Raw genomic sequence first — 12884 nt, forward strand, 5'->3', positions numbered from 1 at the left:
ATTTACGTAACTATAAACATATAGACACACACACGAAATTTCCATTACAGAAACAGATCAACAACTACTCTGCCTCTTTTACAGACGACGACGATGTCAAATTTGTCAATTGTCAAACAACCCAAAATACCAAAAACCCACAAAAGTCACAAAACCCCACAAATAAAGTAACAACATTTTAAATGATTCGTCAATTACACTCTTTTTTTCCTTCCAGATTTTGTAAAAAATAAAACCAAATTGAAACAAACAAAACAACAAACAACAAAACGTTACCTTTTTCTTTGATCGATCTCTCTCACAATTCTCTGCAAATGAGTTAATTCCCCATGGCTGCCTTGTTGATGCAGCCATGGCTTCCTCATCGTCTAACCCTAATTTTGTTCTCCTTAATCCTCTTTTTCCCTAACCAATCCTTTTCTCAATCCGACTCTCCTCAAAACATCGAAACATTTTTCCCAAATGACACAATCTCCGCTCCAGCTCCATCTCCGGTTCCGTCGCCGCCACTACCACCAACATCTTCCTCTTCGTCAGACAGAGGTAAGATCACGAGGGCTGTGCTTATAACCGCGGCTAGTACTTTACTTGTAGCAGCTGTGTTCTTCTTCTTCTTCCATAAGTGCGTCATCGCACGGCGGCGAAGGAGGAACAGAGTCGGTGGCGTCGAGAACACGCTTCCTCCGCCGGTTCCTCCGTTGGCTGAAACGACCTTAGCTCGAGAAGGGTTTACACGATTCGGCGGAAACGTAAAGGGATTGATCCTTGATGAGAATGGTCTCGATGTGTTGTATTGGAGAAAGTCTCAGAGTCAGAGGAACAATAAAAATGGAAGCTTTAAGAAAGAGATCGTTCACGGCGACGACAACGACGAAGAGAAGAATGTGATTCATTCGAAGAACAAGAAGAATTCTGAGATTCCTCTTCTCAGAGGAAGATCATCGACTTCTCAAAGTGTAGTTCACAACGACAAATACAACAACACCACCACCACCACTCATCCTCCTCCTCATGTCAAGACTGAGTCTTTCAAAAACGCCAAATCAGATCCGTCACCACCACCACCACCGCCACCGCCAATTCCGGTGAAACAGAGTGCTCCACCTCCTCCTCCTCCTCCTAAGCCTAAGAGTGGTCCATCTCCGCCGCCACCTCCGCCGTTGAAAAAGACGGCAGCTTTGTCTTCATCAGTTTCAAAACCACCGCCGGCTCCTAAAGGATCATCATCTTCAGGGGAAGGTTCAAATGGTCAGGTAAAGCTCAAGCCTTTACATTGGGATAAAGTCAACCCTGATTCTGATCACTCCATGGTTTGGGACAAAATCGATCGTGGCTCTTTCAGGTACACCTTTAAGATCTGTTTGAACTCAATCGTTTCTTTCAATTTTTAGGGTTTATAAAATAAAAATCCAAACTTTACAAATTTGGTTTCTCCTTCATCAGTTTCGATGGCGATTTAATGGAGGCTCTCTTCGGCTACGTGGCGGTCAAGAAATCTCCAGACGACGGCGGCGATAAGAAACCTAACTCAACCTTACCGACTCAGATTTTCATACTTGACCCGAGAAAATCTCAGAACACAGCGATCGTGCTCAAATCCTTAGGTATGACTCGTGATGAGCTTGTGGAATCGTTAATGGAAGGTCACGATTTCCATCCAGACACACTTGAGAGGCTCTCCAGAATAGCTCCGACGAAAGAAGAACAGTCAGCGATTCTACAATTCGACGGTGACATGAAAATGCTCGCCGACGCTGAGTCGTTCTTGTTTCATCTTCTAAAGGCTGTGCCTTGTGCCTTCACTCGTCTTAACGCGTTGCTCTTTAGAGCTAATTACTATCCAGAGATATCAAACTATAACAAGTCTCTTCAGACGCTGGATTTAGCTTGTACAGAGCTTAGATCACGTGGCTTGTTCGTGAAGCTTCTTGAAGCGATATTGAAATCTGGAAACAGAATGAATCAGGGAACAGCTAGAGGAGATGCTCAAGCTTTTAACCTCACCGCGCTTTTGAAACTTTCCGATGTGAAGAGTGTTGATGGGAAGACGACTTTGCTTAACTTTGTTGTGGAAGAAGTGGTTAGGTCTGAAGGGAAGCGATGCGTGCTTAACCGAAGGAGTAACCGTAGCTTTAGCCGTAGCAGTAGTAGTAGCAGTTCGATTTCTGAGGTTATATCAAAGGAAGAGCAAGAGAAGGAGTATTTAAGACTCGGTTTGCCTGTTGTTGGTGGGTTAAGCGCTGAGTTCTCTAATGTTAAGAAAGCTGCAGCTATAGACTATGACACGGTTGCTGCAACTTGCTTGGCTCTTACGTCTAGAGCGAAGGATGCTAGACGAGTGTTAGCGCAGAGCGAAGGAGATAATAAAGAAGGAGAGAGGTTTGTGAAGAAGATGAATGAGTTTCTTGATTCGGTTGAAGAAGAACTGAAGTTAGCTAGAGATGAAGAGAAGAAAGTGATGGAGCTTGTGAAGAAAACAACAGAGTATTACCAAGCAGGAGCTGTGAAAGGAAAGAATCCACTTCATTTGTTTGTTATTGTTAGGGATTTTCTCGCTATGGTTGATAAAGTATGTGTAGAGATCTCAAGAAATTTGCAGAGGAGGACTGCAATGGGGAGTCCGCAACAGAGGAACGCAGTGAAGTTTCCGGTTTTGCCTCCGAATTTCATGTCGGATAGGTCTAAAAGTGAGTCTGGTGGATCAGATTCTGATATGTGAGAAAAGGCTATCTTGAATCTTGATGATCACATTGTTAGATGAGAAATGATTTACTTGGTTGTAAATAATAGAATCGTTTTGGGTGTTGATTATATTTTTTGCCTAAATAACTTTTTGAAGTGTTAATAAGATCGAGGTTTTTGTCTGCATAGTGTTCATCCCATATAACAAGAACATAGTTTTGCAGTTTGATCCTACTACATGCTAATATGCTATAAACCATTTGGTTACATTTTCACCAAACCTAAAATCTGTGGAGGAAACATTCAAAACTTGTTCTAGTTTCTTAAAAGTAGTCAACGGTCAAGATTTGTTATTCATGAATTTTCCTTTCTTCTCTTGCTGTGTGTCTTAAATTCCTGAATTTTTAGGTTTAGAGTTGATCAAGACAGACGAAGAAGTCAAGAGTTTGAACTAGACAATGAAGGTTGTTGATTTAACAACTGATACACTCGAATAAAAAAAAAGATTTCAGCTTGGAGAATCAAAGGAGATCAAAGATCAAACGGTCAAACCCATGATGGTTCAGGATCAAACACTGCAAAACATACAATTCTAGATAATGGGGGTTGTAGATTGATTCGATTCATTTCTGTTTAGATAACAACGTAATCCTTGGGAGTCTATACACATACACAGGGAACTGTAAAATATAACTATTATATTCCTTATTATTACTCATACTACTCCTTCCACAAAATAAATACTGGCAACTACAGACTTCACTATATAACAACAAGATCAATGGCTCTTTACCTCAACACTGATGGAACAACATTGGTGGCGATCTTTGCCAGAAGATCAGACTAAAACCTGACCGATATAACTATCGTAACACCTTGTCTAAAGAGCCTTTTGGTAAGATCCGCACAGGAAGAGAACCCTGCATGGGTTTTGCTTTCGGATTAAGAGAGTCTCTCCTGGTTTTGGCATCAATCACTCCTGCCTGCTAAACACGGAAAGTAATGAGACCACAATATATCTTCACGGATTTTAAAAGGTGAAAAAGATTTCAAGAAGTGAATTTTTTTTTTGTAAACCTTTGGGTTCTTCTGCAAGCGTGTCTTCTCTACAGGTCTTGCACCAGACTTGGAAAGCTGAACACCATGAAGAAAGTATAAGCGCAAGTACGCAGAAATTGTAAAATGTAAACCTCCACGTTTAGTTTGATCATGAGAGAGATATTACCTCCTTTTGTTGTTTCTCAACAGTCTCATTGCTTTTAAGGCCATGAGATGGAGAACGATAGGCGGTAGTACCACTTCTCTTCTCCATGTTACTTGCTTTTGTAGGCCTGTTTTTGAGGACAAGAATCAAACTTTAGGATTCCAAACATACAATGACGAGTTTCAGTAAACCAAGTCCCATGAACTAATATACCTCCCCTTTTCCTGCGGCCGAGTAGCTACTGATGGAATACTAGTAGCCTTTGCAGTATTCTGACATTAAGCAGCTGATCAGTGGATAGATTTTCACAAGTGGGCAAATACAAAACATTACTCAGTACTAATATACCTGCTTAAGAGCCGTGTTTTCACCGTCGACAGAGTTTTTGAAGTCAAAACTCTTTTGAAATGTTTTAAAAGCACGTTTCACAATGTCTTTATCACCCATTCGCTCCATAATCAGTGACTTTCTAGTACTTGTAAGAGCACTAGGATCGGAAGCAGGTGGATCCAGATTCATAGATATATGCAATGACTTTGGAGCGGTTTGTTTCTTTTTCAGTAAAGCCGAGGGAGTTTCTTTCTTTAACGAAGCGTAGGATGTAGTCAATGAAGTGTTTTGTGAAGCTGGTTTGTACACTCTTGGAGTTGAAAACCCTTGTGGGGCTTTTGAGATTGGTGCTGCTGGTATCTTTGTTGCCTTCATCATGTTTCTGATCTCCTTGCTTGGTGGAGTTTTCTTACTTGTTACAGTCTTGTTAGTTTCAGGTTTTTTCGTCACCTGATTAGGCTGTAGACAAGAAAGTGACAGAGCGTTTAAGAAAACAGAAATGAGAGACACAATTAAACACTCTGAAGAACTTGAAAACTTTACCTTGGGAGAGCTTCTTGTAGGATTAATCCGCACATTTGCATCACTCTTCTTAATTAGATTAGGCTTCTTCTCTTTCTTCACCTCCTTCATTGGCGTTTCCTTTGTATCCTTACTATCATCTTTTGATATTACTACTTCCTCTCTCACTTCATCTCCTACTACTGTCTCTGAAACATCCTCAACTTGTGAAACCTCATCTGGTTCCTCCTGCACATGGACGACCACTTCTGGTCTCTCCTCCACAAAAGCAATCTCTTCTGCTTTCTCCAATACTGGACTATCCACACAGTCCTTGACTTCTTCTTTCACCTGATCAACCGAGCTTTGACATTTCTTGACAATGACAGTATCTTCATTAACAACCTCATCAACACTCAATTCATTTACTTCAACAGCAATGTCAGTCACATGCTTATCTTCATCACAAGTGAACTGCTCATTAGAACCATCATCAACCTCAGACTCTGCCACCGACTCGCCGTTTTCGTGTTCCACACTCTCCTGATCTGAAACGATCGATCTAAAAGATTCGTTCTTGTCCATTTGCTTCTCCTGATCCATGATCTCAGCTTTCCTCTCAGCTATCTTCTTGTAATGAGCTTCGAAATAAGCCTTCTTTTGAGCTACTGATCCTGGAGTTGCACACTTGCCAACTTCCTCCAAGTACTTGTTTGGAGAGAAAGCTGAGAACTTCTCCCAAGAAAGTGAATCATTCTCAAACCTGCCGAATGAAACCGACACTTGTAGGCTCGGGTTTGATGAAGCCACGGCCTTTACGGGTGTTTCCTCCCTCAAGCCATAGAATCCCTAAACCAAGAGCAGCCAAAATCATGAGAAATAGACAAATCAAGTCCAGAACTTGGAAGATCTCACACATAAACAGAGACAAATTAAGCAGAAATCTAAAAGAAAAACACAGAGACTAGTCAAATGGGTGAGTTACCTTATCGTCAATAGTGGCAACACCAACTTGCATATCACCCATTAATGCTTTAGCAGCAAGAAGAACCTACTAATCCATACAAAAAAATCCAGTAAATATTTTGTATCACTTGAAGACCCCTCAACTCAACCATAATAATCTTAAGTAAAGAAGGATCTCTCTACTGGCTACTTTATTTTTTTGCCTTTTTTTTGGTTGTAACTCTTTAAAACCCTCTTAGTGAGCAAACTCAGATTCTTATGTAACTACTTCAAAAATAACAAAATTTTAAATGACTGAAGTAACAAAAAAGAAGAAGCAAATCTTCATCAAATGATTGAAAGTACCAAACTTCACTTTGAAGGGGGAGAGAGAGAATCTAAGAGAGAAAAAGAAATGAGGATCCAAATCTTACCAGAAAAAGTGAAAGATAACCCACAAATACAAAATTGTTGTTAATTCCCAATGATGATCCACCTTTTTTCCAACTTTAGATTTCTGCTTTGATGAGTGGACACACACACACACACAAAAAAAAAAACAAGAAGTTGAAACAGTTCTGCTCTCTAAAGTAAAGTAAAAAAACCAATGTCTTTCAAAGTTGAAGACTTTGAATTAAGAAAAGGGAAGACTTGTCTCTCAACAATAAAAATTAAATAAATTTTGGTTCACTCAGCTAAAAGGAAAAATCTTAAATGCAGATTTAACAAAGAGAGAGAGGTGAACACACAAAAGGAAGAAGAAGAAGAAGAAGAAGAAGAGATCAGATCAGACTCAGATCGGCAATGAAGACAAGAGTCGGTGGGACCATAAGTGTAAGCAAGTCATATGGAAAGTGATAACTTCGAAGCAATCAAACAAAGAGAGATCAAGAGACATATAACACTGTTGTATGTACTAAGCTTGCTTATTAGTATAAAGTATTTGATTAAATAAAGGGGAACTAATTGTAGTCTATTAAAAGAAGAATATAAATTGGAGTAATAATTTGACCCAAAAAAAAAAATTTGGAGTAATAAATGTTAGGCCATATTTATCGGTAAAACGAAGGCCTGATCTTGGGCTTTTTTAAATTGAAAAAAATTGAACAGTGTAAATAAGATCAGGCCTTCTGATCTTAAATAAGATCAGTTCTTCGGGTGATCTTCCGGGCACGTGTCTGAACGAGATTGGTTGGAAATTATTTTGTCTTCGTATCATTTTCTTTCTCTTCACTCGGGTTTTCCTAAATTTTTTTTCTTGTTCTCTCCGAAGAGGCGAAACGGCGAAACTCCGAGACCTTTCTTCGTCTCCGATTCCGGTTGACTAAATTATGACTCGCGATTATGACTCGCGATTGTGTTTTCTGTGTTGATCATACGCAGCGATCTCAAAGGACTCATGTCGGCGTTGCAGAAAATCAGAGAGAAGGCGGACGAGGATGGCCGTAAGAAGAAGGAAGAAAGCATCTCCAGGTGATAATATAATCTCTTGGTTACATGTTCCTCTCCGATTAGGTTATGGAATGTTTAGTTGAATATCACCGTCACCTTAGATTTCAATTTTTTGCTATGAGATCATCGAGAAATTTATGGCGATCGTTTGATTCTATGGAGCGTTTCTTCAATTTGTTACATGAATTAATTAGTCTGGATCTTGTATTGCAAACCTAATTTTATCAACTAGATGTAGGCAGATGAAGCTAAAGGTGTTCGATCATATGCTCAAGCATTTTTATATTGGTTAATCGATCTGTTGTGCAATTGATTATGTGTATTTGATTGATAAGATATCAAGCTCGTTGTACATGGATTAGTCTGGATCTTCTATCGCAGACCAAATTTATCATGTTCTAATGCTCTTTTAAGTGTTGTTAGTTTGTTAGCTGATTCTTGCTTCAATCCTTGTATATTTTTCTGGCAGCATGTCCAATGAGGTTAATTCAAAGATTGAGGAGCTGAAGTCAAAACTTGAGAAAGAAAGGTATGTAGCTGAGGACTAAGATCTGATCCTCCATGTTTTTGTGAGTGTTGGTTTAGAAGATGAGATACAAATGCTGATATATATTCTCTCCTTGATTTACAAACTGCAGACAAAACTTTACCAAAGCACTTTCAAAGAGTTCAAAGGAGGTCTGAACAAAGATCCGAAGATGATCGGAATGGTGTCCATTGGAGATGTGGTCCGAGCTGTGGTGAGTGAGCATCGAGAGGAGCTTCAACGCCTTAATGCGTTTATTCAGGGAGGTTACTAGATCTTGAAGATTGGTAAGACAAGAGTCACCGTTTGTTTCTGGTCTAGTGCGAGTGCCTGCTGAATCTGAAAAGCTTTTAGATCAATGTATATATGCTGTCATGTTGTTGTTGTTGTTGTGTTCTGTTTGATGTTTGTTGTTTCGTTGTTTAACTTTCAGTTATATTAGAATCCTTCATTAACTTAAAATACAAACAAGAAATCCAAGTCCAATATATAAAACGGACAGATTTTCTAATAATTGTAATCGGTCAAAAATCTGAAACCTCATATATTGATCTTCAAACCTTCATGTGACTAAACTACATAATATTTCGGTAAATAATACTCTTTAACCTCTCTTCTGCTGTTTTCAATCCCTCAAACTTTTCATTAGTAGATGTTTAAACTGGTGTTATCTACTGCATAATATGATTGTCGAAGATGAAAAAGATTCATACACACTTTATGACGAACAAGAATTCCAATAAGCACATCGCAAACTAAAGGAGGATTTGATTGAGAATATTTGGAATAAATTTGGTCATTTGTATTAATTAAATAAAATGTTTGTCTTCTTTAATTAATTAAGTAATAATGTTTTTTTTTATAATAAAAGTTGTAATAATTTTCAATTAAAATGTTATTTTATAAATTTTAATAATTGTAATATGTTTAATAAGAAAATTAATAAACATTATATTAAATAGTTTTAAGCATACTTAAATTATATATTAAACATTAATCTTTGTATTTATTCAATATTTTAAAAATTCTATAAGAATATTATATTATTAAATCTTAAGATCTTATACCTGTTCTCCCTATAACTTCCTTCTTAACAAAAGATCTTAAGCCCTGATCTTACAATATTTTTACATTATTTCTCATCTAAGATCACCCCACATGATCCCCCTATAAATATGCCCTTATGCCTCTTCTTCAAGGGGACACCTGTGGATGTCAAGGACCCCATTAGACTCTTCTCACTTTCTCAGCGGTGAATCCAACAACCTACAAACGAAAAGTCTATGCAGTATGCACCACCACCACCACTGAATGAATCTGATCCAATTTGATTAGCCACAGAAAAAATATACATTTGGGCTTTAAAGCCCATTAGTAGTTTCGAGAAACGATGGTGTTTGTCATGTATGTAACTCATGGTATTGAAACGAAAACATTTATTATGATCCTTGTCTCGTTGACCAGTTTTATTATCACTGCGAGAGGAGAAGAACGAACACTTGGTACAGATATTTAATGAATGGACGACTATAATTGCTTCTCAGAAACCAAAACTTTGATTCCCAAATAGTCATACTCATTAATGTCACCGCAACGGCACTAACCTTACCTTGCCATTGTTCATAACCTTCTTAGCCATTTTAGACATGTTTGCTACTACTTGAATGGTCTGAATGAATATTTTCACGGATTGATTCAAAATGGTTTGTATACTATACGATTTTTGTGTTTTTCTTAACTTAACCGGTAACAAACTAATATGCACTTCAAGATGAGGTTTTTATTAAGACGAAAAGATTAAAAACAAAAGAGTACCAACATGACAAAAGAATTCTCAACAAAAAAAAGGGTTCTATATCTCTCTCTCCCCCCTCCCTCACTAAATCGTTTTTGTACACCAGAAAATCAAAGAATCACTCACCTGAACAATGGTATTTTTTTTTTGTAAAACCTGTAATACGACGACAAAAGATATGAAAAAAAAAGAATGTAACTTTTTTGTTTTTTAACCCTCACAAGAAGCTTGAATCATCAGTCAACTCCGATAAAGAAGCAAACCCAAGCAGCAGAGACTGATCCTTAGCTCTCTCAATCTTATGCTTATACAAATCATATGGCTCCCAAAGATGATCCAACGGACAAGCCCTCTTCTCATCAAGTCTCACCCATGGTTTCCCTTTCCCACTCCAATGCAACAAACTCACAGGACCAGGATGCAAAGACCGACAGCTTCCTCGTATGTTGTCCCCTCCTAAACCGTGCTGGTTCCATCTATGGTCAATAGCTTCCACATTACCCGCAAAGACCAAAAGAAACGGTGGTAAAGATCCAAGATCGTAGATTCTCTTCTTCTTCTGCAACTGCATCCACTGCTCTAGCTTCTCTCTGTAGTTCCCTTGTCTCCACCTAACAAGATCCATCACCATCACTCCCGTGTTGAAATAGCAAGGCTTTTCACCCGAGATTAGACCCGGTAAAGCCGGGTCTGACCAGAACCCGGAAGTGAAATACTGAGTGAAGTTGGCGTGACAGTACTCCGGAGCTCCGATGACCCGTGACCCGGTCAAAACCGTGTTCCAAAGCTTGGTGATATCATCGACGGTTATAACATCCGAGTCAAGATAGATGACTCGTTCCACGCTCCGATCAAGAATATCTCCGAGATAGTTCCGAGCGTAGTTCAACGGATTCTCCAAAGCTATTCTAATCGAAGAGGAGATGAGATTGATCACCGTGTCTTCCCTAAAAATGTAGACTTTAAAGTTGAGAGACGGGAACGTCGACCTCACGAGTTGACTCAGAACACGAGGACTCGCCGAGTCAAACTCAGCCGCGATGAAGTGGAAGAAGACGTTCTCGGGACAAGACGCGTGGCGGAGAACGGAATGAACGGCTGCGATCGATCCACGGAGGTATTCGGAGTCTAAAGTCATAGCTACGTGAACAAGGGAAGGATCATTAGAAGAAGAAGAAGAAGACGACACGAAGTTGTCTCTGTTCACAGAAGACGACGCACACTCCTTGCCGTTTCTGTACTCTGGAGCTTCCATGAACGGACCAAGTTTATTAAACCCATCATTAGTACCTCCGTTGTGACCACCACCACCGGCGGTCGTTAACCTCTCCGGAATCAACCGTATGCCAACGGCGAACGGTAACAGAACAATCAAACAGAACACCGTCAAGATCAAGAACGCGTTTAAAGAAAAACGCGTCGGCATTATACTAAAGAAACGCGTTTTTGAATTCAAAGAAAAGATTGAAGCTTTTATATCATATAGGGCTAATGATATATAGCATTGTGCAAAAGATGAATAATAAGTAAAGATTTTTTGCAAAGAATGTTCCTTTTTTTTTTTTTTGAAGTGTTTGTCTCTCTCTCTCTCTCTCTCCACAGAGATGGAGAGATAAGGAAAGAGGAAGAAGAAGAAAGATTGGTTTATAAAAGAGATGTGTTTTTTTTTTTTTTTGTAAATTTTGCCATAAAACTTTGGATTCTTGAGATGATTTTGTTTTCCATAATAGGGAGATTACGAAACACGCGCGTATTAAAACTTAAAAGCGAGTGAGACGGCTTATTAACTAATTTAAGGCTTAGTCGTTAAGGGAAACTTTTTTGTAAAGGAGCAAATCCCTAAAACCTACTGTCATTACCTGTTAATTAACAAAAAAATGTTGTAATTAACAAAAAGGTGTTATTACTATACTAATTACAAAGATTTAGGTGAGTTTAAGTTCGTCTGTGGTGAAGGTGTAGGGTTGAATTAAAGTAATGAAAGGTTGGTTTTGGAACTTGTCTTAACCCATTAAGACGGTGCCAGCTGTGGAAGAAGGTCGAGGGATACAGCTGGATGATTCGTTTTTTTTTTTTTTTTTTGGTTTGATTGGACGGTTGAGATTTAAGTTTGTGAATAACTCAACTTGTCACGTGCACTGCACACCTATATATTTTGCTTCTATAATGTTTTTTCATGTAATATTATGGTATTTGGGAAATATCAGAAAATGTTTGCTATTTAATGTTTGACAGTGAATAAAAGAATATATTTTTCTTTTTATTTTTATTTTTGTAAGAAAAAAAAGATATTAGAGATTTTCGTACTGGCAAGCATAAACATTAAGCACTATACCCCAAGAAAAATATTTCACAGGAATGTTTTTTGGAAAGAATAACATAAAATCCTTTTTGCTTTATATAATTCTAAAAATATCAGATTTTTTATTTTGGTACAGGCAAGCAAGGTATAAAGTAAAGTTCTTTAGAAAAATATTTTCCTAAAGAATGTTTATGGTATGGGGACGAAAAAAATGAAATAATTCCTTTTATATGACAAAACGTTTAGAGTAAAAGCACTGGATTTTGTACAACCAAACAAGGAAACTATAGATTCACTCACATGTCACATTCGTTTAACAATGATTTATTACAAAACATTGCAAACATTACAATTCAGTATCAAATTTAACCGTAGTTTAGTTTGTAAAACTATATGAATATGGTGGTTTCATGCGTTTCACCGGCGAAGTAAGACTCGTGACTATCATTATTCATTCATAATTTGTTTCATTAGTGATATCTAAATATATATTTAGTTGTCGGCAGATTTTCATAAGGATGGATATATTAAACTGAACTTTGTTGTTCTCTTGTTAGTAGAGTATAATATTGGGCTGTTGGTAGCGACTACCGAGCCAATATTAATTGGAATATTCCCGTTGGGTAGTGCATCTCATGCTCAGACCGACGTAACATATCATATAAACTAAAACATATTTTTTTTTATAGAATAATAATAACCATTTTATATATAATATACATTTTAACTTTCTATGTGATGTGTAATGTGTATACTATGGACTTTTTCTTGGAGATGAGAAGAGAACACGATTAAGATCTCCGTTGATCATATTTGATTTGGAGAAATATAAAAGAATAATAATAATGTAAGATATTCTTGAATGGTTAGACACTGAAACACTACAAACTTGTCAAAGTAATTATTGTCAGCTTAAAAATTAGCAAGGTTTGGTTTCTAATTGGCCTATGTATGGAGAGAGAACCAAATGTTTGGTTAACAAAGGAAAAAAAGGAAATCTAAACTTTATTATATTATGAAAATATGTAAATGATTGATTAAAAGAGTGGTGTGAGTGGCGTCATAAGAGTTTACCTATTCAATAGGATTTGGTGTGTAATTGTGGGGGATGAGAAAGGGACTCTTGTAGAGTAGAAGCAAAGATTAG

The 12884-nt window shown here is 37.8% G+C and overlaps 3 protein-coding genes and 1 long non-coding RNA gene across 7 annotated transcripts; 2 read left to right on the forward strand and 2 right to left on the reverse strand.

The window, feature by feature from the left end:
* The first annotated feature begins 76 nt into the window (after window positions 1-76).
* Window positions 77-2868, forward strand: LOC104756792 (formin-like protein 4). Its single transcript, XM_010479437.2, has 2 exons — window positions 77-1342; window positions 1444-2868. Exons 1-2 carry the CDS (start codon window positions 330-332, stop codon window positions 2717-2719), a joined length of 2289 nt encoding a protein of 762 aa, XP_010477739.2. The 5' UTR covers window positions 77-329; the 3' UTR covers window positions 2720-2868.
* A 404-nt stretch (window positions 2869-3272) lies between these two features.
* Window positions 3273-6712, reverse strand: LOC104756793 (uncharacterized). Of its 4 annotated transcripts, none has more exons than XM_087495408.1 (8): window positions 6097-6712; window positions 5703-5768; window positions 4760-5566; window positions 4235-4675; window positions 4100-4158; window positions 3908-4013; window positions 3760-3816; window positions 3273-3665 (listed from the first exon to the last, which is right to left on the reverse strand). In XM_087495408.1, the coding sequence occupies exons 2-8, from the start codon at window positions 5742-5744 to the stop codon at window positions 3546-3548; spliced, it is 1632 nt and encodes a 543-aa protein (XP_087351534.1). In that variant the 5' UTR covers window positions 5745-5768; window positions 6097-6712; the 3' UTR covers window positions 3273-3545. The 4 variants fall into 4 exon arrangements, with proteins under 4 accessions (XP_087351534.1, XP_010477741.1, XP_019095218.1 ...); XM_010479439.3 differs by having other exon boundaries at window positions 5703-5771; window positions 6097-6676; XM_019239673.2 differs by having other exon boundaries at window positions 3273-3668; window positions 6097-6636.
* Window positions 6713-6864: 152 nt separating this feature from the next.
* Window positions 6865-8360, forward strand: LOC104756795 (uncharacterized). Its single transcript, XR_762328.3, has 3 exons — window positions 6865-7135; window positions 7584-7643; window positions 7753-8360. It is a non-coding gene; the product is annotated as an uncharacterized LOC104756795 (long non-coding RNA).
* A 1040-nt stretch (window positions 8361-9400) lies between these two features.
* LOC104756796 (putative galacturonosyltransferase-like 8) lies at window positions 9401-11572 on the reverse strand. Its single transcript, XM_010479440.3, has one exon. It carries the CDS (start codon window positions 10859-10861, stop codon window positions 9653-9655), a length of 1209 nt encoding a protein of 402 aa, XP_010477742.1. The 5' UTR covers window positions 10862-11572; the 3' UTR covers window positions 9401-9652.
* Between the last annotated feature and the right edge of the window lie 1312 nt (window positions 11573-12884).

The sequence above is a fragment of the Camelina sativa genome, chromosome 17 (assembly GCF_030686135.1).
Source record: "Camelina sativa cultivar CO46 ecotype springtype chromosome 17, ASM3068613v1".
Taxonomy (NCBI): Eukaryota; Viridiplantae; Streptophyta; class Magnoliopsida; order Brassicales; family Brassicaceae; genus Camelina; species Camelina sativa.